The 27,439-nt window shown below is 39.1% G+C and overlaps 1 protein-coding gene across 6 annotated transcripts in view; it reads left to right on the plus strand.

Annotated features, from left to right (window-relative positions):
• The window catches only part of MAEA (macrophage erythroblast attacher), a 50,773-nt gene extending 28,074 nt beyond the window's left edge, over positions 1–22,699 (plus strand). For 5 of the 6 annotated variants that reach the window (XM_027662672.1, XM_027662673.1, XM_027662669.1 and 2 more), the window contains 7 exons: positions 7,593–7,715; positions 8,574–8,687; positions 10,718–10,794; positions 16,951–17,059; positions 20,148–20,281; positions 20,903–21,098; positions 21,466–22,699. In XM_027662672.1, the coding sequence (XP_027518473.1) occupies positions 7,593–7,715; positions 8,574–8,687; positions 10,718–10,794; positions 16,951–17,059; positions 20,148–20,281; positions 20,903–21,098; positions 21,466–21,561 (849 nt within the window). In that variant the 3' untranslated portion in view covers positions 21,562–22,699. The remainder of the gene's footprint in view (positions 1–7,592; positions 7,716–8,573; positions 8,688–10,717; positions 10,795–16,950; positions 17,060–20,147; positions 20,282–20,902; positions 21,099–21,465) is intronic. The other variant, XM_027662670.1, reaches the window with a different exon arrangement.
• Positions 22,700–27,439: the final 4,740 nt, after the last annotated feature.

Consider the following 27,439-nt stretch of genomic DNA (forward strand, 5'->3'; position numbering starts at 1 on the left):
GCAACTCCGGCTAGATTGGTATAATGAATGTCTGGGTGTGTTCATCTGAATTTCAAAGTGCTGTAATTCCTGCACAGCCTTACATCTGCAGTTTGTCTCAAGCATCTTGAGGAATTAGAATTTATGTAAATGTGAAATAGTCGAGATCGAAGCACAATAACAAACTTTCTCCTTACAAATCATTTGACACTTCAAAAGCCGACAACATGAAGTGTGCTGTGATCTTGAACATCATATTTTTTCAGTCCTTTTAGGCAAAGTGGGTTACCTGTAGTGTATCATAACTGAGCTAATTTATTACAAAATACTTAGTCTGGAAGGCTGGTGATGCAAGGAAAATTCTTGAACTGAAATTTTATCTAAACAGGGAATCCTCTCATCACCTGGAGATTGCCCAGGTATAGAAGAGATTTGGTTTCAGTTGTGCCTCTTCTTACTGTGCGTTCTTCCTGCCAGACATTCCTTCAAAGTGTAAATGTTACTTCACATTTAACACTTTCTCTTACCACTACACTAGATGATGGCAGGGTTACTGTTCTGTCAGGGAATGTGTGTAGCTGCTGAGACAGGCTGATCCTGTGTGGACAAGAGCTGCAGGGCTTGTGCTCTGCTGGCAAAGGATTGGGCGCCTTTCCTGTGCTAGAAGAGGCTGTGACAGAAAATGAGACCTTTTTTTTTCTGCCCAGTGATGCATCTTAAGCTCTAGAGGCTTTGTCACACTATCCCAGTGTAGTCATTTATTACTGTACTTAATGGGGTATAATGTGCTGCTGGATAAGGTGCAGCCATTTGCTGAGCTACAGAAATTGCTGAGGCAGGAGCAGGGGATGCATTGGGAAAACAGCTTGCTAATAACCCACCTCGGTGCTTGCTCCAACTGTCAGGCTCTACCAAACAGCTCATGTGCATGAGCAAGAGGAGGAGGATGAAACATTGCTTTTTATTTGGCTCTGGAGTAGTCAATACCAGAATACCCATAGTTTTGGTGACCACACCTTTGGAAAGATGTTGGAAAAACTGGAGTGAGAAGATGACTAGAAAATGTAAGGGGTGAGTGCTTTTGACAGGTATGGGAGCAGAAGCCCTATACCAAGGAGTTTTGTAATCTAGTGCAAAAAGATTTAGGAAAGAAACAGTACATAGAATCAGAAGTCAGAAAAATAGAAGTTTGAAGTTGGGCACGAGGTTAGAACATGGTTTAGTCACTAGAACTAATTAACAAAAGAAGTACCAGTATCCTCAAATGTTATGTAAAGACAGTGCTCTTCTGACAGACAAACAGTCAGTGTAAGTTAATGGGATCCTTCAAAAATAAGCAGGTAGAACTAAAAGGTCTGTGCTATTCTGAGGTCATGGAAGATGCTCTCATGTGAAAGCTTGGCTGTGTACACCATGGGGTTCTGTGTTTACTTTGTAGACAAAAAACTTTTCTGGCTCTTCTGTTGATGAATCTGTGGTTTGGCTGTCTGTCTTTGCTTTTTTCCCAATAACTAGCTCTGCAGCTGGCTTTGAGTAGGACATTCTCTCAATTACTCTGTTTATTTTCTCTCTAATCCTGTTAATGTGTGTAGCATTATAACACTTAATAGTAGCTTAATGAACTTCAGACAACATTATTTTATGAGCAGAGAGTAAGGAGGTCTCTTAATGTTAATTTGTGCCCCACTTCAGCTGGTCTTCAGTAATTGTGGTGTTACAGTATTATCACCACCTATGCCATTATTTTCTTAATAATTTGTGTTTGCCTTCGATGTCAATGCAGTTTATACATAGCATTTCTATTTCACTTCTACAGAACTGAATTATACTGAAGGTAGTGTTGGAAGTGGAGAGCGTGTGAGAAATCATTGAAAGATTAACACAGGTTTGGGGGTTTTTTGAGGTTATTTCAGTGATCTAAGTCTTTATTGTATTTCATATACAAGTAGTTTACCGTGCTGCTGAATGCTGAAGTGCATCAGCAAAGCCTTTTTTCTGAGGGTAGTGCTCTTATGCATGTAATGTGTATAGATAGATAGTCAATCTTATTAAAACTGTCATTGGTACACACTCTTGGCAATGAGCCACTGATAGCTGGGGGCATACTGGCCTATTTTCAATTTCATATTGATGTTAGTAAGCAATTAAAAATAAACAATTTGCATTTTCTAAAAAAATACATAAACAGCATCTTATGATATTACCAATCGCTTATTTTATACAACAAATAACCTATTTTATGACTTGTTTTTTTCCACCTAGGAAAATTTCTTTTCTGTAAAATGCTGCTTCCTCTCACTGAATCAGATCTTTTATTCTATTTTATTTAAGCCTAACTTTTCTTTTTTGGTGAATTAATCTTGTTTTGAGGATAGCTTATGGTAGATTTGAAAATATCAAGTATTGTGTGTTTTAGTACTCACTTCAGTTTTGGTTTTGAGCCCTGCTAAAGATTCACATTTCATATGTGAAATATTCTGGGGTTTATATTAATACATAGATGTTCATATGAGTTATAAGGGATTTTCTCACCCATTGCTTCTGACAGCTCTCCAGACTTGTGGCTGGAGATCTCATAAACTAAAAGTACTTCAGCTGATATGCAGAGTGGAGACTGATGGAGAGGAATTACTTGACCTGACTGCTCCAAATTTTAAAATGTTACATAAATTAAAACCCTCACATGAGCACTACATAAATTTCAAGCAGTTTTTGACATATGATCTACTGTTGCTATTTTTGTTGTATCTGGTGCTGAAAACTGAGCAGTTTTTTTGGTGAATTTAGAGCCCCACATCTAGATCTGGTTTTCTCCAATTCTCTACTGAATTGTCTGAGTTGTGCACAGCCTTAAAATTACAACCTTTGGCTTTAAATTCAGTTTAAATCCCCATTTTGATGTATGGTTGCCAGTTCTCATTTGGTTCACAACTTTGTAACAGACATAGCTGTGTAATTTTAAATTCATTTGAAGCCAGTTAAACCAAATTACCCTGCTGCCTTTACATGTACCTTCTCATTATTTTGCAGCTATTATTCTTCATAACCTTCACTCTGTTTTGGTGAATCACTTTCTCTTCTTTTCTGTAGCACAACTATGTGAATTCATGAAGTTCTGGGCCCATTTTCATTATTCTCTTAGTTTTGGTGTTTGAAACCAGTGTTCGTGTCTACTGCAGCCTTTCCTCCGGTGGGAGCAGGCATTGGAGTCTCCTGAAAACAAGATGCTGCTAAGGAGAGCAACCTGGCAACCTGGAGTGAGATCTCCTGGGAATTCTGCCCCTGTCAACTCCTGCTCACACTGACCAGAGAGTCCAAAAGCTGTTCAGGGGAGGGGACGTGAATAAACGTGCTGGGGATGTTCTTACTGAGAACCCAGCTGAGAAAATGGAGATGCCAGACAGGGCTGGTTTGTGTGTTGGCCTGGAGTATATATCTAGTAATCATCCTCATCGAGGAATCCTCATCCTTCATAGTGTTTTATACCTAAATAATTGGAGTTCTGTGCAGAATCATAGGGTTGGTAACCTCCCTCCCTGGAGGCACTTGCAGCTTAAAAAGAAGTGGTGATATTTTAAAAGCTATATATATGTAAATCAGGCAGAGCACAGGGTGATGGATAGCTGTATTCTTGTTTAAATAACTATCTCTGTTTTCACTAAAGTGTCTTCAGCCTTCATGTGCAGTTTTCTCTAATAATAAATGTCTTTCTCTGTAGTTTTCACCATTGCAATGAAATTAAATAGTTTTTTTATGATCAAGTTCATCCGGTGTTGAAATGGTTACCCTTCTTGATACCTGGTTAGTGACTGCTGTATAGAAGGTAATGTTAGTTCAGTTTAGTCCAATTTTTTAGGCAGAAATTATAAAATCCAGGTGCTACTTCCTGGCTTGCAGTGTGTTTCCCCCTCTTGAGTGTTTGGGTAATTGTCAGTAAAACTCAATGGAGAGAGTTCTCCTCCTCAGTACAACTGTAGAAGCTTAACTGAATGAAAGTTTCATATTGATCAGTCTTCCTGCCCAACATCAGATATTGTGTATTTGTAAGCAAGTTAATGCAAGGTGATTTAGGCAAAGTTATGGCAATGCAGAGGAGGCTGGATAGTCTGTGCTAAAAGTTATGGTTTGATAACAGCACTGAAGTAATATCTGTGCAGGGCAGGGTTCTCCTGCAGTACTGGCAGTAAAGCTTTGCAACCACAGTTACAACATGAAAGCTGAAAGTGTGAAATGAAGGCTAGTGCTGTTAAGGAGGGTAATTGAAGAGTTTAGAATTGCTTTTTAGTTTATATACGAGTCAGAAAACGTTTGCCAGGGTGCTGAATGCTGTGTCATTTGGAAGGGGGAGTGTGTGGCAACAGATTTCTTGTTTCAGCTTTTTCTGCACCTGCAAAATCAGTGGCAACATTTCTCTAAAATTGTGTATTTACATTCACTCAATTTGATATGTAAATTAATTATATAAGAGAGGCTCTTTGTAGCAGCATAATAAATCTTAATCATGTTTTGGGAGCTGGGAAGGACAATGTTTCTGTATGGTCTGCAGCCTGTACAACTCTGAATTGCAGAATACTTTCAGAAAACTATTCAGAATTGAGGCTAATGGGGATTTTTCTGACTGGAACATGAGATGGATGTTACAGCTGCTAATGTTGTTACCTGGTTCCCATCCTTCCAAGCTGAGGTACACAACAAGTACTCCAGACTGGCCTGTGTAGAAGAGCTGGGCTGGTTTTGATTAATCCTCTGATACTCCTTTCTTCTGTTTCCTTAGTCCTACTGAGGAAGAAGCACTAAGAGTAGGCACCACCAAAAAAAGATAGGAAAATATGGTTAGATTTAAAAAAAACCTGTGTGACATGAGCACAGGTGGGTTTTTTGAAGGTTTATTGCCTAATTGTGTCTTAATATTTTTGTTCTATCAGTCTACATGATTAAGACTTCTAACTGCTTCTAATCGAATGCAAAAGCTATTTCTGTCTCTGCAAAAGGATTTCTTAATGCCTTTTTTTAGATTGTTCCTTAACTTTCTATCCAGTCAACAGAGAAGAAAATCCTCTTTATTGGTGCAATTCAAATGTAATTGTTAGTTCTGAAAGAAACTCTTTTAATTAAAAATGTTCTCCTCTGTTTTCTGGATACATACTGTCTATTTAACAGAGACGACTGCCAAGCTCTGACTTCTTTTGGCAACCGTGAATCTAATTAGCATTTCTGTTAAATAGAACCTTTTTTCATCTTAAATTTTCAAAAGGAATGTAGGAATTCTCTTTTTATCTAAGGGTTTTGTCTGCCTCAGCAGCAACTGCAATCTTTTTGCTCGTAGTTGAGGGCTGCTAACACCTGATTGATAAATGCAGATAGCTGGGATTCTCTTACCAGCTCCTGGTCTTTAAAAAAATGCTGCCTTATGCTTCTTTAAGGAAATATTACCTTTTTTTGTAGTGCAGCTTAAACTATAAAAAGCTAACAAATGAGATTAAACCAGTGATTTGTTTCTGCTTAGCAGATCCAGTCTTTCTTTTAATGTAGAATTAAATGCTTTTGTTTTAATTTGGTGTAAAAGCAAATGCTATTCGTTAAGAGGACACGTGGCTCAAATAAACTTGAGGAGATACATGGTTAAGTTAAAAACTTATTGTTTTTAACTTAAATTGGATTCTCTTTCCATGCAGCAGCTGTACGGAAAAATATGCAAGCAAGATAATGAATATGGTTGCATTATATGTCACACAGATGAGTTAATGGGCAAGAGATTTTTATGTGGCCACCTTACCGTGCACAGGGGATTAATGCACTTCTTTTTTCCATTTGAGCATATCCTCAGAAAAACTTGAAGACTACCAAAAAGTTTACTCTCATGGTCTTGTAGGAAAACTTAAAGAAGAAACTTTTATGGAATAAGTTGCCATTCTTTCAGTCCATTTGCCAACACATGGATAAAATAGATTAAGTTTTTTTATCCCTAAAGGGATGGGAGGAGTCAGTGAAAGTCCAATCTTAATTTTGTTCTGTAAACTTTTAACTACCTGAGCTCTGGCCTCAGTCTGACTGACCTGGATTTGGTACCACTAGAACTGTATGAGGCCCTTTATTCTTTCAGTGGTAAATGGTTTTGTTGCTGTGGTCATACAATCTATAAAATATAGTTGCATGTTAATATTTTGGTTTTAAAATTCAAGTCATGAGAGACTTACTAAAAGCTCAACTTGTGCTGCACTTTAGAAAACCATGTGGTTTGTTTGTGTTTCTGTAAATAACCTTTCTGATAACCCTAACAGGACCTGGTCCACTCTTCCAATAATATTAGACTTCCTGTATTTATAAGGAAAAACTGGCTAATGAAATGCATGATTTGAATGTGATATGGCTGATGCTACTTCCTGTTTTCAGTTTTGTCTCATGGAAGGTAGAACTTGTAAGACTGAGAATATTCAGCTGTTTTGACAGCTGAAAATGCCACCTATTTCTGAGGGTGGTTTTGTTCACCAGGGCTACTGCAATGTTTGTGATATTCAGCATTTCGGTTGTATAATCTTCAGCATTTTGCTGTGAAGTCTACATTAAAAAAAACTGCTCAAAATTAGAGAGCATATTAATCAAATACTTTGTAGTAGATGTCTGTTTGTGTTGAATTATGGTTTCCCACAGTGTATTTTCTTCAGCAAAGAATGAACTGTCACAGCATGACATGTTTATGCACTTCTGGTAGGGCCAATTCAGAATGGACCCACTCTATATCTTTTGGTAACACCTACCTAAGTATTTTTTTCAGCAGAAGTGTATGAGAAAAAAAATATCTTTGATATACCCTGCTAGATCTTAAACTGTATAGTTTACCTTGATTGGTGTGAAAGTGTAGAGCTGCTGGCAATTACAAAGTAGCTTAGGCAGATTGAAGGTCTGCTCTGGGCAGGTTTGATCCTGGATTGCTGTTTTTTCTCAAAAACATCTGCTTGGGGGAAGCACTTAAGGAATCTTGTGGCCCACCTGTTACCTGGTTTTTTCATATAGTGACTTTGTTTTATCACCTCAGTGTCCTGGTGTTGTAGACAAAGCTGCTGTAAGCAATTAAAGGTCTGGAGCTTACAAGTGAGAGAAAGTGTGTTGGAGACCTCAGACCGTGGTAGTACTTTGCTTAAAACTCAGTAGTTACAGATGGCCAGGTAAAATTTACATTCTCCTCTTTTATGCAGTTCTTGCTCACTTTAGCAAATGTTATAATGTTGTCATGGTCCAGTTGATGTAGTAGGACAAGCTTTGAGGAAACCAAGAGCTCCTGTAACTGTGCACTGCACTGCAGTGATTGTGGGTTCTGGTTGCTTTATGTGCTAGAACTCTGGGTGTAATCTTTAATATTTTCCTTTATTTTCTTGTTTAAGTTCTGTTGTATAACTGGGCTCAGAGAACTGTTGTCACTGTCAAAATATCTCAGTGTGTGGAAACGGTCTGGAAAATATCCTGTGATGTCTTTTTGTAAAGTACTGTTCTAAAAACCAGAAGTCTTAAGAACAGAGTCTTTTGTATCTCTGTATTCCAGCTCAGTTCAAGAATTGCTGTGTAAAGTATGAGTACAATTTAACAAGACCTCCTTTCCTCTGTTTTTTTCCAAGGACTTGGTAAATATTGAGATGTTTTTGACTGCTAAAGAAGTGGAGGAGTCCTTGGAAAGACAAGAGACTATGACTTGCTTGGCTTGGTGTCATGACAACAAATCCAGACTCAGAAAAATGAAGGTATGAAAATGTAACATGTTGACCTTTTGCTAAACTGTTTTCTGAACTACTTGGATGTTGGATGTGGTCAGTATGTTTTAAATTACAGGTCTTGAATGAGGTCTTGTATACAAGTAAGGACAGTAAGTATAAAAATCTTCTTAAAAGGTGTGTGTAGCTGGAGCTAAACCAGCTCACACAAGTGTCAAACCTGGAACTGAGTGATAGGTTATCTTACAGATACAAGTGTTGTCTCGACAAATTGTGCTCAAATAAAATACCAGTACTAAGTTGGTTTTAGTATAATTTACAAACTATCTAAATGCCGAGGTATAAAGTGTCTTGATGTGTGTAAACTTAATTTACAACTCTTTGCATCCTGCTGAGACTACAACTCAGTTTATATGTGAAGGTATCTCTAAGCATGATATTAAAGGGAGAAATTTCATACACATTTTTGTCTTAGTATTTTTTAAGTGCTGTATATAAGAAAACAACAGTTGAGTTAAGAACTAACTCACTGGGAGAAGGTACTAGTGAAATATGGGGGTTTTTTTAAAAAAAAAAAAGCTGAAATCTAATCAAGTAGTAAACACAGTAAGCCTTCCTCAAGCCATTGAGTAGCAGGAGCTGCACATGCTGTGTACTTGTTGCTGTGCAGTTGGTTTAAATTTCCTCGTCTCTTAAATTATGCACTTCAAAACATGCTGTAGTCTTTGATAGGGCTTGCAGAAATCTGTTTTTAACTGATATTAACCAAAATCCCTGCCTCCCTCGAAGATGTTTGTGGCTTATTTTGTTAAACTAAGCGCTTTCTTTAACCAAAAATGTTTGAGTGCACTTGACAAGGAGCGAAGAGTGACGTTCTCTGTCACTCAGGGGCGCCAAAATGAGAACGAACCGAAGATGGGACGCAAAAGTAAATCAGCCAGTGATTACTCTAAAGAAAATGATGATCTTGTTATGGAAACCATTAAAGGAAAACCAGAATTGGTATGTAAACAATACTGCATAATTATACTGCTAAAAAATCCCCCCCTTGTGTAATCTTAAAATAAGTTAAGTGATATAAGGAATATAATCGGAAAGTCCTCCTTTTTCATCACCAATCTTCAACAAACAATTAATAAGGAAAAATCTTCCCCATCCCCTTCTTTGAAAAATAACTACAACAAAATCTATTTCTGCAAGCCCTACACTGTTTATTCTTTTTCCTTTTTTTTTTTTTTTTTTTTTTTCTTTTTTAATCAAACAAAAACCAAAACTAAGGCTGTGAGGCAGATTTGGAAGAGAGAAATCACTATGCTTCTTTTTGAAACACAAGTAAACATTTCTTCTGCTTCTAGTTGCTTAGCTACTCATCAGTGTTAATGTTCTAAAAATCCCAGCCACCACCTTGAAGCAATCCTTATCTAAAATTTAAAGTGCTTGGTGACCTGGGAGAGCAGTCGTGTAATCTTTACAGATGTGAGCCATCTGAAGTCTTCTGAAGAGCTGCTGTGGGATTGTTTGAAGGTATAAAAAGTTGGAATTTGCATCGTCTGATTGTCTAGGACTCTCTTCTTCTAGTTACACTTGTCTGCGGAACCCATCCGGCCACTGGCTTGACCCTTCCTTGAAAATTCATTTGTTTAGCACCTGGGTTTTGCTGTTGAAACGTTTTAACAAAACAGGAAGCCCTGGGATGGAGTATCATTAACAGTTAAAAAGCTTGATCAGTATTTTAGTAGAAACAAACTTACGTAAAATTCTAAATGAGCGGTTTGTGTAGAATTGGATAAACAAGGTATTTTAAAATAGTCCTATTGAAAATTCTCCAAGTCCAGAAGAATTTTTTTATTTTCTGCTGAATCTGGGCTTGAGTACAGAAAAATGCATAGTATGAAAAGAATTTATTTTCTGTTCCTTAAACAGGTAAATTTTAACATATGACAGAATGCATCATTTTTACATTCAAATGGCTTACATTTTAAATCTTAAATAAGCAATTGTTGCAATGTGTGCATTAGTCATCCCAGGCAGCTAACTGATAGAAATTTGAAGTTGCTCAAATTCCTACTGAAGTCACTGAGGAGTTTTGATATTACTGTGCTGATGGACAATAAACAAAAGGCAACTGTTCATTAGAAGCATGGGGGAAGAAAAAGCATTTGACAAATGGAGCAGGGTAACTCAGGGAATAGAGCTCTTTACAGGATTCAGAGGACTTCAGGTTTTCATTGTTTTCTTAAGGCAATAAAACAGTTGACTGTGTCCCTATAAAGAAGCATAGTGACTTGGTTTTTTTTTTGGAGGGGAGAATCTTTTTCTTTTTAATTCCACATATTCAAAGTTTTTTTATAGATTTTGTGAACTGGTGATGGAATTTGATTTAAAGGGACACTGTCAACTTCATTAGGCTTCATATTTTACCTTTTTCCAAAAACAGGTAAATGCCACTTGGTTTTCTTGTTTGAGACCTGTTTCCAGCATGGCTTTTAGATGTTTGCCAAGAAGAGTGGGATAGAAGCTTTAGAAGAAAGGGAGGGAAGGGAGGGCATTGCAGCAACTTAAACTCTGTGCTGGTTTTTGTTAATATTGGTGTCTTTCAAAAGCATTCAGAGACTTGTTTCTTCCTTTAAGTCTTCTGGGTAGACCTCTCCTGTCTAAATTATCACAAAGCCCCAAACTACTGTTGATTCTACTATTTTAAATTGTAATGAAGTACAAAGAAACCACCCTGTTGCTCTCACTTGCGTCTCAGGTAATGATGCTTTCAGTCACTAGGAAAAAGTTCATCCCTGCTAAATGCCAAAGTTTTAAAGGATACAAGAGGAGGAGGATTTTGTTTGCTTTTAGGGAATTCTGTGCTGATCTTCTCTGTAGAGTCAGCATTTCAACTTTTTTGCATGAATGCCTAAAAGCAAGCAAACAAGGTTGCATGTTATTAACACTTTCTTTTTTGTTGTGCACATGTAGTACTTAACATACCATGTGGTGCAGCTTTGGCACCATCTAAGACCCTGTCTTGTCTTTGATCTCAGAGCTGTCTGGAGTTCAGCCTAAGGATTCAGGAGTTCATTGAACTCATTCGACAGAACAAGAGACTGGATGCTGTGAGGTATGAAATTAGGATGTTTTCCAAACAATTTTCTTAACAAGATGGTATTATGCTTCATTAGAAACATGTGACTACTGTTGCAACACCCATCAGCCCTGTAAAGCCTGTAAAGGATCTTTCTGGTATTGAGATCAGTCTTCAGATTTAAGCTGGGATTGAATTTTTTTTTTTAAAGGCAAAATGTCATTCCACAGATGTGCCTTTTTAAAGAATTAATGTTGTCACTGGAACTGTGCATCTTGTTCTTCAAAATCAAGTTTAGAAAATTAATCTGTTTTAAAAAGCAAATGGATTTTCTGGTGGCATACAATTAATGTATATATTTACCCTTAACTAATTTTTAAGAGGTACATCTAGCTTCTCATGGGAATTCATTGCAGTTTTGTTCACAAAAAATACTAAAAGTTAATGAACCTCCATCAAAAGCTTTAACATTTCAATTTGGTCTGTAGTCTCTTCTATCTTCATTAAACTTTTTGTTTTGCAAGTTGTGCTGTGGGCCAGGTTCACCCTTTGTATTGATACCCAGTTTATAGTTCTGTATTGTCACGGGTGAATATTGAGCTATGCTGGGTTTCCCCCCCCTCTTTCCTCTGACCCCAAATGAAGAAACCAACTCAATATTTATTTTCACCTCTTCTGAACCAGTTCAGTGGGACTACAGTGAGAAAGTAACGTTGCTCAATGTGGTGTGAATCAGTAACAGAACTGGAGTCAGACCTCAGCACTGTCTGACTTCAACCACAGCAGTTTCTATGACACCAGCACATTTTATGCCTCTGAGTTAGTGGTCCTGACTTAAGGTGTTGGAATAATGTTCCAGGGTAACACTGGAAGCCAGTTCTGCTGAAATAAGTGGAATTTTGATACTGGGACAATGGAATGTGTTGATAATTCGATAAGCAGTGATCTTGCCAACACCACAAAGTACAGCACAGGTGGCAGAGCTACTGGAGCTTGCACATGGACAAGGGGGAGAGAACTCCCAGCAGGTTCTGTTTTGTAAGAATATTTAAACCTAAGGAATGATGACAAGTTTATGGCCTGCCTTGAAGCTTTGCTGATACATTCCAATGATAACACTCTTCTGACGAGTTTTATGTGAAGAAAGTTACAAGTCTTGCTGCCTTTTAACCCATACCAGGTACTCCAGAAATTGAAACCAGCAGGAAGCTTCTATTTGTGGCAAAGCTGCTTTTTGGTCAGAGGAGCACAGAGTTACAGAAAACAAAGTGTCGTAACATATGCACAGACTGAAAGCATTCTAGCATATTCCTAAGTCTGAGATGCAGAAGCTCTCCTGCAGGGCAAAGTTTTAGGGTTCTTTTCAAGTTTTATTTCTAATTCCATTAAAATGTATTCCTTGCTTTGAGCTAACTCATCATTCCTACTTTGCCCTCCTTGCACCTAAATTGTCATTGCTTTGGTCCCAGCCAATGCAAATGTGCAATCTGATAAACTTCAGCTGATTTTAATGTTAATAATTAAAGACAAAATAAACAAAACCTGCATGCTAGCATTTAGATATGTGTGCTTACCCTTTGATAGAATTCTTAAGTCCTGAGGAATTGTCAGGTACTTATGAAAAGGATAAAAGAGACTCAACTGCATTATCTGTCTTCTGAAGCCCCTGGTGCTCATTATACCAAATGAATACTGTGCCTTTAGCTTTATTCTCTAAGTTTGTTTCTTTGCCAAATGTGCAGTCATGCATCTTAACAAAGAGTAGTCCATGCTCTAAAAACTATTTTCTTTGAGCTACAGCTTCCTTATGTAGCTCAAACCAGGGGGCAGGTACAGAGCTGAAAGAAGGAAATAGGCTGAGAACTGGGACAAAGCAGATAAGGTCATTCTGTATTTTATTGTTACTGGATATCTGTTTCCCTCTGATCCCTTTTCCACATCAGAACTGGTAAAATCTGAAAGTCATCAGCCCTCAAGAGGACATGACACACTTGGTGTGGAATAACTTGTACTGCCATAGCCTCTGAGGTTTAAAACTTACAGCTCCTGTTCATATGGCAAACAGGCATCCATTATTGACTCTTGTTAGGGGTGAATGTGTATTCCATATACCTGCTGAAATTCCAGATTGGCATGCCTTTTATACTCAGCAGTTACAACTTGCCAGTCATGGCAACACTGCTTTGATTTCATAACCAATTGTAAAATAAAAAGGAGCTACTCTTTCTATATCTTAATTTACTCCTTTTTAACAGAATGAGTGTAGATAATTTTATACATTCAGAATTAAGCATCTCAATGCTTTCCTTCAATAATGTGGCTAAAAAATGTAAGGTTTTACCATTGCATTCTACCTTGTCTCAGAGTAAATAAGTAATGAATAAGGGAATATATTTGGGGAAGGTGCAGCATAAATCTCGTTGCTGTTAGCAAACCCTTGCAACTTGTGCTTTTATTAGCTTGCTTCTGTTAAGTGCCTGCAGCAGGATTCTTTCAGTATTGTGTCCATGGTGCAATAAATAGGTCAGGCATCCATTAGAAAGCGAAGAAAGAGGCTGTTTACCAAGGAGTTTCCTGTATGAGTGGAACTTGGGGAACTGACATTTTGTTGAAACGCAGCTGGTGTTTAAATAAGTTTGAAAGCTTTGCTTGCTGCCTGCTGAGAACCTCTAAAGTGGCACATTGCTTTTAGGTTAAAATTGATGTGAACTTTAAAATTATACATCTTATTTAATAAGTGCTTGAATTTGTGTAGCTTTTTAGAATATGAGTACAAATAGACCTTCCTCTGATAAGGGTACCTTATCAGAGTAGCCTTGAAAGTGCAAGTTTCAAGAATGCACAAAAACTTTCTTGAATAGAAAGAGTAAATCTCTTAAGCTTAAGTACACCACAAAGTTCCTTGACTATCATTAGCCTTTAACTCCCACAGTCTCTTCAGGTTTTTGGGTTTTTTTTGTGAGGCTTGTACCTATTACAGTAACAATGAATGACTGATGACACCAATTTCACACTTTTGGAGCTCTCACTAAATTCATTCTGGGAAATCTGACAGCATTCTGCTACTTTGCTCTTATGGGATGCCAGAGATACACAAAGTTCTTAGCTGAATGCTTAACAAAACACTGTGTGCACTTCTTGTTCTGGGAATATTGAGGATAAAAGGAGTAAATAAGAATAGCTGAAAAGAAAGTAGCTACAGTCTATCACTTCAGTCAGCTTCTCTCCCACAAGGATGAGTGAACACAGTTTGTTCCTTTATTTTATGGTGGGGTGGGGTTGAACAGGCATATGAAAGTAATAATAAAACTTTTGAGTACTTTGAGTATATATTTCACTAGTTGTCATAAGGGTCTGAGATAAAGGCATTCAGGCATTGGTCAAAACACTGAGTAGAAAGAACAGGTCCTTTCTTGATAACACCGTATGTTGGTATTGGTTATTGCTGCTGCCCCATAAGTATGTTCATTTTTATACTCAGGCATATGTAGATATATAAGCTGTACATTGCATATGTGTATCCTTTTGTAACAATTTAATGTACCCTTAGTGAACTGCAAGTCTTCAAGTCTTAGTAAATATTTGCCAAGTACAATATGTCAGCTGTACCTGTGTGGGCTGGAGGGACAGAAAATGGACTTTGTCCCCACAGTTTACAGAATTGTTCTGGGATTTGAAAAAACAAAATTTTCTGCCTATTACTTTGGTCCATCACAAGAATTTAGAGGCTTCAGTGATGGTCTGCTGTCAGGATTTAAAAAAATAATTTTTAGGAAAATGTAGCCCCCTGCCTTAACTATACTGACTAGTGGGTGCTTATTGTGATAAAAACATTGCAAAGAAGAATTGTAAGGTTCACATACACCTCCAAGAGCATAAAGAAACTTGCACAGAGATGGGAATAGCTGAATGACAAGGGAAGGAGTGAATAATGGCATGAGGACAAATAAGGTGCTATTTAAATGTTGTGCATTCACAAGTAACTCAAAGTACTGTTTCTTGCTTCCCAGTGTAAAAAAGACTTGAATGCTATGAATTAATGAACTTGCCTCTCCTTCAAAGGATATCTTGCTTCATTTTATTTTCTCTGTGTTGGCTCCCAGCAGATGAAGTTCAGCCATTAGCGTGCAGACCTTGTGGGAAAACTTCCTGGGTTTTTTTTTTAAAGAACGCAGGAGGAAGGGAAAGTCAGGAGATGAAGACTAACAGAAGGTCACTTCAGAAAACCTAATTCATTCTAGCTAACCCCAAAATGGCCACCACATCCCAGTGTGTTCAGTATTTGCAAGTGATGGAAGTTCTAGATTGCTGAACGCTTCCAATTTGAACAGCAAGCAAATGTACAGTGATTGTGTATTGTACACACACAAACGTGTTAATTCTGGCTCCTCTTAAACACACACAGTGAGTGTGGCCAGAGTTTGCCTGTCACAGCTCAGTGTCTTCCTACAAACATGTTCACCTGCTGCCTGTGAAAGTAAACTGTCATGACCTGGCAGGGATTGGCTGTTTTAAGAGGATTTTTTTTCTCCCCTCTTCTCTCTCATGCATGCCACACTCAGTAATTTAGCTTAACTGGTAGGTCTGAATTTTTTGCTTTGCCTAATCTGTGTTGTAAACAGCTCTTGCTTTCATCTGCAGCTCTGCACCATTATTTTACCTGTCTTCCAATGTGTCCAGGCTGCTGAGTCTCTTCTCTCAGGCCACGGGTTTTGTACTTCTGCTCTCATAAGTCATCACCTGGGGAACAATATTTACATTCCTGAATTACTCACCCAAAATAGGAAATTGGGTGGAAACAGTCTGTCCTACATAACTTCCATTGCTTCCTGGTTTGGGTGGGAGAGGAAGTGGGAGTACTGAAACACTGCTAAAGAGACTGTTCTCATGGTATTGATGACCTCAATGAAGTAGTCAGTGGAATTCAGAATTGAAAAGAAATAAAATGTACCTAGTTTTTCTTAATTCAAGCCATGAAATGGGCAATTTGAAAATACTGATGATTCCTAAAAGAAATTTATAACTTTAAATAGAATTTGACAAGATTCTTTGAAAGTTTAAAAACGAGCAAACACTTAGCAGAGCACTTGAGAGATGACTTGGTATCTTCCCTGTAATGCAAACTGTGCAGAACACACAGCATAAGGAAAACTTTTCTACACTTATGCAATGCCAGAAATTCAATATGATGCTGGTGCCATATCCAGTCTCCTGTGCTACATCTGTGCACCACTGAAAACAGGAGCTTTTAGCAGAAATGCTGAACTAACCATCCAGTTTAAAAGCTGGAGGGTTTTCCTGCTCACTTACACTCCAACTTGAGAACTAATGATCTTGGGTAGACTAGATAGGGGAGACTTTCATACAGGGTCTTAAAGTAGTTGAATATCCTTATAATCTGGTAATAATTTCATGGTTTCTTACTGTTTCCTGAAAAATATTAAAGTTTGTAATTTTTATTTAAATATGTTTATGGTAATTGACACTTCTTTAAAATATCCAAGTTTTCAACTTTGTGTTTATCTCTTAGAATCAGTATGTGTTAAAGCACAAAATCTTGTATTAAAGTTCTACTTATTTTTTTTATTACCTTGGCAAAAAAAAAATTTGCTCTTAACAAGGTATTTTCTATTACATTGTTCTACAATTTCTTGTAGTCTGCACAGAAAGTGATATTGCCTCCTAGCCTATGCCCCCCCTCAAAAAAAAAATCATTTATTCAAAAGTAAGCATTCTCCTAAATGTCACTTATAAACAAGGCAGATTTTTGAACACTCTTGATGTGTAATGGTTCTGGAATAGCTGGTTTTCAGATTGCATTTATCTCACTTGTGAGTGTACAGCAAAGAATACACTGAGTGGAACACTGAGCCTGCATGACAAGAGGCATTTCTTCTGATAATCATGGATCAGTTGTTCTAGTTGTAGGTGAGGTAAGACTTCATGCTACTGTAAGAAATTCTGGTTTCTAAGAAATTACAGTCTAAAAATGCTAATTCTTCAAGTCATAGTGGCATTGCCATTTGCAGGATGTGTTTTTTTCAAGCCCTTTAAATGCACCCATCACCTTTTGGAGCTCATATATATTGCGACCATAATTTAGAGGCTTTTCTCTGAAATCTTACGTAATTATGTAAACTTACTTGGTTTGGAAACAAGTCTGTCTAATGAAGTATCAACTCTGTATTTCAGACATGCAAGAAAGCATTTCAGTCAGGCTGAGGGAAGTCAGCTGGATGAGGTTCGACAAGTGATGGGAATGTTGGCCTTTCCTTCAGACACTCACATCTCACCCTATAAGGTAACGTCCTGCTTGAAATGCAGGGGTACAACAGACTAATAAAACAGATGTTGCAGTTTTTTTCGTTACAGGAAAATGCATTGATAATAAGATAAATGTTGTTCTAATTTTACTTTCTAAAATCCACCTTTGTAATCGTTCTCCATTTCAATAGCCAGTCCTTGCCTGTGCATTAATCCAGTTGGGATGTGTTGTTGCAGTTGAATTTTAATAGTAACACAGATTCACACTGAGCTGGGCTTACCACAAACCCAGCACTAAAGATCTGTGGGGCTGGAAGCACAATATGTAAATAAACAGCAAGATACAGAAGATGTGGAAGAACAAACTTAAAAAGGAGACAGTTTTGCTCAATATATGAGACTGTGGCCTTAATACACTGGCAGCAATTCTTAATTCTACTTCTCATGTTACTGTTGTTGCAGTGGTTGGGCTGAAGAAAGAAAAGATGATTTCAGTGATCTGAAAGCACTATTTTTGATCCTTAAAATAAATGTTCATTTATTTGGATTATGCAAATTAATGCAGATATTAGTGATAATAGCTGCATCTAAATTTGAATCAAGCAAAATTCATAAGTAGATACTGTTTCTACAGACTGAGTTCTGTGGTCATCTGCTAATTAGCTTCTTGTTAACTTGGCTCTGGAGGCAGAAGGTAGAGAAGAGTTGAGCTGGCAGAGCAAGACAAGAATTCCATGAAAAGCCAAGCTAGTACGTGGCAGTGCCAGTATAAACATGTTTTTTAAACAGTTGATGATGAAATTAATGGTTTAACAAAACACACAAAAAAAACCTCTGGAACCAACAACCCACTGAATTAACGTGAATTTCTTTGCTATTCCCAGAATCCTAGAAGGATCCTGGTATTTTGCATTATACATTTGATGTGAGCTATAAGCAGAAATGATCAGTGTGTTAGAAGACTGGATGTAAGAGCTTATCATTGTTTTAGTAGCTAGGAAGAAATAGGCAGGAAATAAAAATCCTGTATTTTGTTCTGAGGGCTTGTTTGGGTGGAATGTTTCGATGAGGGAGAGAGAAAAGCTGAAGTGGTTTCACATTCAACCATACAATTAGAACAAATTCCCTACTAGTTATGGATCTGACTTAGTTTATGGAAGTTATGTTTTAGATTCTTTAATAATTACTTAGACTAACAGAATCACAGAGTGCATGTTTGTTTGGAAGTACCTTTAGTATGCTGACTAGGAATTCAGTGCATAAATGGCTTCTTAAAATGGCTTTAAGTAAGTTACTTTTAAATCTGTGGAAAATGTTGGTCAGATCATATCTCTAATTACCTGAATTTTATTAATCCAAGGGAAGAAGCATCTTCTATAACCAATGAATACAGCTTTCTCCAGCTTACTGTCCTCTTTCAGGACTTTAAGGAAAACATTTAATGTTGTGGCAAAACAAGCTGTGCTCTTTTGATACCCTTTGAAGAAGCTTACATAGCTGTGGCTTCCACTAGACCAGATTTCTCAGAGCCCAGTACAGCCTGGCCTTGAACATTAGAATCACTGAATTGTGAACGTTGGAAAAGTCCTCTAAGATCATCGAGTCCAACCATCAACCCAGCACCATCACTAAACCTCATCCTCAGCTGCCATACCCACGTGTTTTCTGAACACTTCCAGAGATGGTGACTTCACCATTACCCTGGGCAGCCTGTTTCAATGCTTAATAATCCTTTAAGTGAAGAATTTTTTCCTAATATCCAACCTAAACCTCTCCTGGTGCAACTTGAGGCTGTTTTTTCTCACCCTGTCACTTGTGATCTGGAGGATCACACACACACCTGGCTACAACCTCCTGTCAGGGAGTTGCAGAGAGTGAGAAGGTCTCCCCTGAGCCTCCTTTTCTCCAGGCTGAACACCCCCAGCTCCCTCAGCCTCTCCTCATAGGACTTCTGCTCCAGGCCCTTCCCCAGCTTCATTGCCCTTCTCTGGACACTCTCCAGCACCTCAATGTTCTTTTCGAAGTGAGGGGCCCAAAACTGCACACAGGATTCAAGGTGCAGCTTCACCAGTGCCCAGCACAGGGATGGGGCATCCACAGCTTCCCTGGGCAGCCTGGTCCAGTGCCTCACCACCCTCAAGTAAAGAATTTCTTCCTAATATCTCATCTAACCTACCCTCTTTTAGTTTAGAGCCATTCCCCCTTGTCATGTCACTCCCATGCCCCTGTCAAAAGTCCCTCTCCAGATCTCTTGTAGCCCCTTTAGGGACTGGAAGGTGCTGTAAGGTCTCCCCAGGTTGTTTTGTCTAGTTGTCTCAAAGTGTAGCACGCACAGATGGCAATATGATGAATATAATATATTGTAACATATATATGATCTGTATGATAAATACTATGTAAAGGTAAATAAACATTGTCACTTCTCATGACCAAAATGCAGGTTATGAGTGCAAAGGCGAAGGGGTGGTAGCAGAATAATTTAGGTCTTTGCCTATGTAGATAACAAGTATATTTTCAAAGGGTCTTCACTTCTTACATGAGTCTCTCAGAGCATTACTTTTAGGGTTCAATATATTCTTGGCCTGTGGGTTTAGTTTTCATTTCTGTGAAAAAAACATCCCTTTAACTACTGTCCCCTGTCTTTTAGGTAACCAGCATTAAAGAATTTTTCCTTTAAATGCGTACTTATGTAAGCTTCCTCTAACCTGGAGCTGTGCCAGCTCTTCAAATTGAAATCTTGTTATGAAATTCTGTAGACCTTATATATATATGTGGAACATTTCCACACAGTACTAATGTTGCTTCCTAAGTAGTCCAGCATTCTAGGAAACTCAAGGCAGGAAGTAACCTTACCAGGATTTCCATACCTTAATTACAACATTTGGTAGACGATGGAGACGGAATATTGCACCAGCTATTCTAAGTCATACTTGATTTACTAAAGTGGTGTTAAAAGGTACTTTCTGAACAAGTACATCCGCTCTGTGCATTAATATGTACACTTCTGCTTTGTGGTGGGTTTGGTTTAGTGAGTTTTGCACAATTTGTCACTCCCAGGCTTTCCACCCCCACCCCCCCAGACAATTAGATTGAAAACAACTTATAGTTGTGTTGTTTTTCAACAGGATCTCTTGGACCCTGCTCGATGGAGAATGCTGATCCAACAGTTTAGATATGATAACTACAGACTACATCAGCTGGGAAACAATTCTGTTTTTACTATAACACTCCAGGCAGGCCTTTCAGCTATAAAAACACCGTATCCTTTAATGCAGATGCTACTGGCGAGTGGAAAAAAAGCCTTTTGGGGTAGTTTTGTCCTATGGATGCTTTTCAGAGAGCTCAAATAAGAAATGTGACGCATATTTTTGCTCATTAGTTGTTTAAATGCAGTATAAATTGGTCTCTTAAATTAAGGGGAAATGTTAATGGTCTATTAAAAAAAAGGCATGCCCAAACAAAAATTTTAAGGTCAAATCTGTGTTGTGTTTGGGTACTGGCCTGTCTTTGCATGGGCCTTAAGTTGGTGAACATACCTGGAAAAGTTAGTGAGCTGGGTCACAATTACTGGTTTTATGCACTTACACGCAAATTTACTGGCCTGGTTTTATGTGAATATTCAAATATATCCTGCATCTTTTGCAACTTTGCTGCACACTATGGTGTTTTGGAGAAGGACTGGTGCTGCTGGGGTGCTCATGTTCCTTGAAACAAAGCAAACCCTTGACTCTTACATGGCCACATTTAACTGGAGTTAAATGGCCCTGTGCATCCTGTGACCCGGGCTCTGTTGGCACAGCTGATGATCTTTCAGTGACATACATTGGGAAACTAATTGTCTTTCCATTCTGGCAACTGTTCCCTAACTTACTGCTAACAGACAGTGTTATAAAGAGGATGGGAGCTCAAAAAACCCCGACTGCCCTGTGTGTAGCAAATCCCTGAACAAGCTGGCTCAGCCTCTGCCTATGGCACATTGTGCCAACTCCCGACTAGTCTGCAAGATTTCGGGCGATGTAATGAACGAAAATAATCCTCCTATGATGTTACCAAATGGATATGTCTATGGATACAATGTAAGTGTTGGAATCGATGACTTACTGAGGTCTAAAATAGCAGTGGTTATAATAACTTTCTAGGTCAAACTAGGAGCTTGGAACTGTCAGGAAGCTAGGAGAATACTTTTTGGGGTAATTTCTTAAGGACTGTTTGTTTAGCTGCTTAAATTGATCTTAAAGAAGCTGATGCCTGACTACATGAATTTATGACATGAAATCAGATGGCATTGGAAATCTTTCCCTCTGGAGAACGATAATGTAGAATAAGTAACTTTTTGGGGCAAAGATACTTTGACCGCAGACCACAACATTTTTTTAAATTAAAGTTCAATAATGCCGTGAGTTACTATTGTGAATATTATCTTCTGGTTTCGCTCTTTTTCAGTCTCTGCTTTCTATTCGTCAAGATGACAAAGTAATTTGCCCAAGAACCAAAGAAGTCTTCAACTTCTCACAAGCTGAGAAAGTCTACATCATGTAGGCCCGTAGAACACACGCTGAAGAAGTGCCGCTGGAATTTTGACACAGTGTATCTTGGCATACCCTGTAAAAGGGGGGGGCCTTAATGTGTGGCAAAGAAGCAAAACCTGCCACCTTGGGGAGCAGACCTGTCGGTGGCATTGTTGTTTCTTGCGACCAAAGATCAATGAGCAACAATAAACACTCTTAAAAAAGTTAAAAAAAAAAAAAAAAGGAAAGAAAAAAAAAAGAAGAGAGAAATTATGACTTAAGTTTGTACTTGAATTAAAAAAGAAACAAACAAATTTTGATTGTTAAGGTTTTGTAACATAAGGTCAAAAATTGGACTCTTCTCAAAAGTACTTTCATCTTTTAAAGGATAACTTTCTTTAAAGATGGACACTTGCACTGGGGGAAAAGTTACAACAGATTTGAAATTAAATCCATTTTTCTTCCCTCTTTTTCACAATTGTCCAAGACCCTTTTGTTATCAAAGATCTCAGTACTACCAACATGTTCTCCTTTAAGCTCCTCTTTGCCTTCTTTATGATCCTCTCGTGAAGTAATCCTGAACATGAATGATGTAACTTATTTCCGTGGGAAGATATTTTTGATATCTTTGACACAAGACTGGCTTCTCTGGAGGATCAACTAGGGACTGGTTTGAAGGAGTATGAAGTCTTTTTCCAAACCCAAATATTTTAAGGAGGTTGCATAAGTATCAAGAGGAACTGAGAACATTTCAGGCAAAATCCAATGCTTGTTTAAATGTTCTTTTTCCAGTCTACCATAGTGTTAAAGTCCTTCTAAAGTTATTAGTTATGTGCATAGGGTTCAATATGAAATCATTAGTGCTACTGCCTTATTTCTTGCTTTGAGAATGTACTCACATGACAATGAGCTGGTATTCTTAAGTGTTGGGCGAAGTTTCTGAAGATGCCTTGCAGGATGATTACATAATTTTAGGGTCTAAATAGTATTCATTACTGAAACTAATAGTTCAATTTTAACAACTGCAGAACACATCCTTACGACTTTTCAAAAGAATTAAACCATTGTAGTTCAAACAAAACCATATTGTAGAGGTTTGTATTTAGCGCTTATTTTTGCATGTTGATGTTGATTAGCTAATAAAAGATTGTAAATGTAAAACATGTTAATAAAAATTGTTTTCCATTTCTTGATTATATAAAATTAGAAAGCTGTTTTGTGTTTAAATGTGCAAGAATTTCTCTTTCTTACAGGGGCCTCTCTTAAAAAGAGTGCAGCTTCCAAGTGTTGATTTTCAGTGTTCTGCAGGAGTAAAAAAAGAAAACAAAAACACAACACAAACAAACAACCAAACAAAAAAAGGGCCATACAATAACCATAAACGTTGTTCTTCAGAGCATTTCAGTCAAATTAACTGAATTTTTCTGTCTCTTCCCAGAAAACTGGCTACTGTCCTAGAGCCTTTCTGTTAATAAAATGTTGTGGGTGATGGTAGGTGTGGGGTTTGGTGTGTGACTGAGTGCTGTAAAGAATGCTAACAAAGCACAGTCGAGGCACCACAGCTTCTGTTCATGTTCAACACTTAGAGATCACAGCTACATCTAAACTGCTTGGAACTGTAAATGCAGTGGGGTTTCCAGGGAGCTGTGTCTGAAAAGGTTCCGTTTTCAGGAAGCATCACTGTTGATGCTTCGGGACAGGTACGTCTGGAGCACTGCAGAGCTGCCAGCTTGGCACAGGTCAGTGTTCCTGCACTTCCTCCTGGAAGGGTCTGTTTCTCTCTGTGTTTTCTCAAGTGACAGATTTAATGACTCCTTGGGAACAAAAGCAATGTGCCAAGAGTAAGTGGAGGCAGATAATGAGACAACTTACATCAGTAACTGGAATATTTTGCTATCAGTTAAGCAGTAACTGGTCTCTTCCTTTCTCAGGGGGCAAGAGTTGGAGCATCCTAAACTCACAAGGAGAGGGGGTGTCACCCTGGGGAGCAGGGTTACTCAAACCCAGGTGGAGCAGCATCTGCGTTTGTTTGGAGACCATTTGCAGCTTCACTGCAGAAGGGCAAGGTCAGCTTTGGGGATGGCAGCCTCGCTTCTCCCTGCTTTACAGAAATGCATAAAGGCCAAAGCAGGAAAGAAGCAGTAGATTTCTGTTGGCCCTGAGGGAATGTGTGGTAACTGCACGGCAATTGTAGGGCATGCAAGTTGTTGCTTTTGCTTCTCTAAGTACTGGTTAGGGCTGTGGTTTCCTGAGATTTCAGCCCTTTTTGATTTCTGTGGCCTGAGCAGAGTGGTGGTGAAATCCACATTCCCAAAAAAACCCCCAACTAGCTGGGAAGGGGAGGGGTGGAGAGCAGCTGTCCTACAAGGAAGGCCTCCATTTATGGGAGGTGTGATTCCAGAGGGCCAGGTGCCAACGTGAGGACTCAGTCCCTGATGGTGTGTTATAAAGGAGGTGTTCCAGAAGGAGCGTAGGGGAGCTTCAGCTGTTTGTGAGCTGTGATTGCTCACTTCAGAAATCTGCACTCAGACAACCTTCTCTGACTACAGACAGGCCCATTTCAGACAGGCAGCTGTAGCCTCCTTCCTGGCCCCTCTGAACTGTGCCAGGCTGCTCCCAGGCTTGCTCTGGCATGGGTTTGGAAGCCTTCCAGCTGTATAAGGGTCAGAAATGGTGGCAGGGCTGGATTGCTTTGGTGCAACCTGGAGCCCTGGTTTGCATTCCCTGGCTGCTTTGTGCAGCCTTGAGCTCAGGATCCAGCAGAGGTGTCAGTTCACAGCTCATCTCACAGGTGGCTCCAGACATCAAACCAAGAGCAGCAGGTGGCTCAGAGTGAGTATAAAGTTATTTGAAATGGTAGAGATTCACTGGTAAAGTGAAGGCTGTCTCCTCTCAAGGTCTGGCTGAGCTGGAAATGAACAATATCCCTCACTGTAATGTTTTTTTCAGTCTTGCCAGGCAATTAAACAAAATGAGACTTGAGGCTCTGGATCTTAGTTACAGTGTTCCTGTTTGAAGGCAACAGTTTTGTCCCGTTTGTGGTCAGGGCAGGTTCCTGTGATTTCCACAGTTACATGGGGGCTGAGAATTGCCTTAACCTTTCCTTCTGTTTGTTGTGGTCCAAACCCCTACTCTAAATGCTGAATGTTTTTCCAGTATTGTGAAAGGAGAGATACTGGTCACTGTTGGCAGTGCCATGGCTTTCTTTTGTACCTGTTTCAGCTTGAAGTGTTGCATTATCTTCCAGGCTGAGAAGGGTTCAAGATGCTGAGGTCACAACACTTTGTAGGTAGGAAGCAGTGGAGCTGATACCAAAACCAGGCAAAACATTTAGCAGGAAGCTTTAAAGACTGATGGACTGGTATGGTTTTGTTTGGGTTTTTTTTTTTAATGTTAGCATGGCCTTTCCTGCTCATTAATAAAATTACTTCTTGGGGGAAAAAAAAAAATTATTTGGGAGAGGAAGAATGAGAAAATTACAGCTGAAATTATGCCAAAAGGAAGCCTTTGAACGTGCTTAATGGACCACTGTTCAGAAAAAAAAAGGGATACTTTGACTTTCTTTTTTTACAGCTTTTACAGATAGCCTGAGCAGAGTGTGCTGGGAGATGCACCAAACACTTTTATTGAGGATGCTTTGAGACCCACACTGTGACATTGTGCACTGAGTGTCCTGTAGCACGATAGAGGTCACTTGGTAAAAGAAAATGAGTATTTAAATCTCTTCTGTTCTGTTTGTTCCATGATGAGGTATTCTGAATTTTTGCACCAAATAGAGACCCCAGCCTAGATCAGCGTGATAGTTGATCAAGTCTGATCTTGTCTGACCATTGAACAGATAAACTGCCAGTAGTTTCTTCTAGTCACTGAATGCTATAGTAATTCTATAGTAATAGTATAATAGTAATGCTATAATAATATATATATTATATATATTGTTTTATATATATATTATACATATTATTATATATAATAATAGCAATGCTATAGTAATTTCTGTTTGATGATGAGGGGTGTCTGTGGGTCAGAGATTTCCCCTGGATCTCCCTGGCATTATGCTTTCCCAAAGATTCAGCGTCTGGTTGGTTCTGCAATATGCATCAGCCATGCTGAAAGGCAGCATTTTATTAATTTAATCATTTATTTTAAAGACCTGACCCTCTTAGCTAAGCTCTGAGGAGTTTTCAGCAGCTCAGCTTTCTCTTAGTTTTAGGAAGAGATCTAAGATGGGCCGAGCTGGACAGCAGAATCTCTTCTTACCTCTTTACTAACACATCTTCTTATAGCCAGGTAGGTTCTGTAAGTGGAATTAAACATCTCTGGCACACAGTCAGGGGGAGAAAATTTGCCATCAAGGCCAGCATGAAGGAGGAAGAAGCTACAGTTGAGTTACTGTTGGATGTGAGGGCTGAAGAGGTTTTTGGCACAGGTATAAAGCCAACACAAAGTAGTTCTACGTTACAGCCACCTTTTGTGAGAAGTTCAGTGTGTATCTGATCTAGACACTGCAAAAACCCCTCATCTAAAGAGATCTAGTCCTGATCTCAGTTTGAACTGAAGCTCTAAGACTCTGTACATGGAAGTTCTTAATATCAAAAATTAAATTAGTCCTCATTCCTCGCTGGGGACGAGTTGATTTCACTGAGGAGCTCACAGTTTTGAACAAGATATTTCAGACTCCACCATACAAAGCTGCTATTTGAAAGTGTAAAAATTATCATGAAAAAATTAACATGTAAAAATAAACCAGAGGAAATCAGCTGTCACATAAGTAGCACCACAAGAAGAACAATAGGAAATAGCAGAGCAACAAGACAGAGGAAGGGCTGCTGAACAAGAAAAGCTGTTGGGTTTGACTCAGTAAAAATGAGATCAAGCAGCAGGGTAGAGTTAAGAAATCCCATCAGCCAGTTATCTTTCAAAGGGATTAAAATAACTTCAGCTTTTTAAAGTGCAAGTATAAGAAGAAAAAATGAACATGAAAGCACTGTGTGATAGAGATCCAGACTCGATTACAAAACTGCACCCAGCACCTTGCTCCTAATAAAGACGGCAACGTGTGACATCGGTGGGCGGCGTGGAGCGGGAGATGCACTGAGAGAACCAGAAATAACTCAGCAACATGGAAGGGAAAAACATTGTGCCCAGTTATAGAAACCAAGTGATTAGACTCCTGGGATTGTTAATTGTTCAGATCTAAGGGAAAGAAGCCGTTCCAGTATCCAGCCTGGGAATGGTATCACATAGAATCAAAAAGTGGTTGGGCTTGGACGGGACCTTGCAGATCATCTCATTCCAACCCCCTGCCGTGGGCAGAGACACCTTCCACTAGACCAGGTTGCTCAGAGCCCCATCCAGACTGGCCTTGAGCACTTCCAGGGATGGGGCACCCACAGCTTCTCTGTGGGGCCAGCCAGGAGGCTACAACCTGTGTCCAGTGTCTCACCACCCAAAGAAGTAAAGAATTTCTTCCTAATATCTAATCTAAACCTGCCCTCTCAGTTTAAAGCCATCTCCCCTTGTTCTATCACTCCATGCCCACGTAAACAGTCCCTCTCCAACTCTCTTGTAGCCCCATTTAGGTCCTGGAAGGGGCTCCAAAGTCTCCCCAGAGCCTTCTTTTCTCCAGGCTGAACAACCACAGCTCTCTCAGTCTGCCCCCAGAGCAGAGGGGCCCCAGCCCTCAGAGCATCTTCATGGTTCTTCTCTGGACTTGCTCCAGCAGGTCCACATCTTTCTTATGCTGGGGCTGCAGGGGGCCCTGGTGCTGCTGTGCTGGAAGCTGGAGCACAGTCCTGGTGGTTCAGGTTGTCTTTCTTGCGCTGCAGCTGGAGCAGGGGGAGCACTGAGCTGTTCTGTGTCCCAAACTAATGTGGAAAACCAAAGCTGGTTAAATTGGGGATAATGCC

Source organism: Corapipo altera, unplaced genomic scaffold (genome assembly GCF_003945725.1).
Source record: "Corapipo altera isolate COAL_440 unplaced genomic scaffold, ASM394572v1 95, whole genome shotgun sequence".
Lineage (NCBI taxonomy): Eukaryota > Metazoa > Chordata > Aves > Passeriformes > Pipridae > Corapipo > Corapipo altera.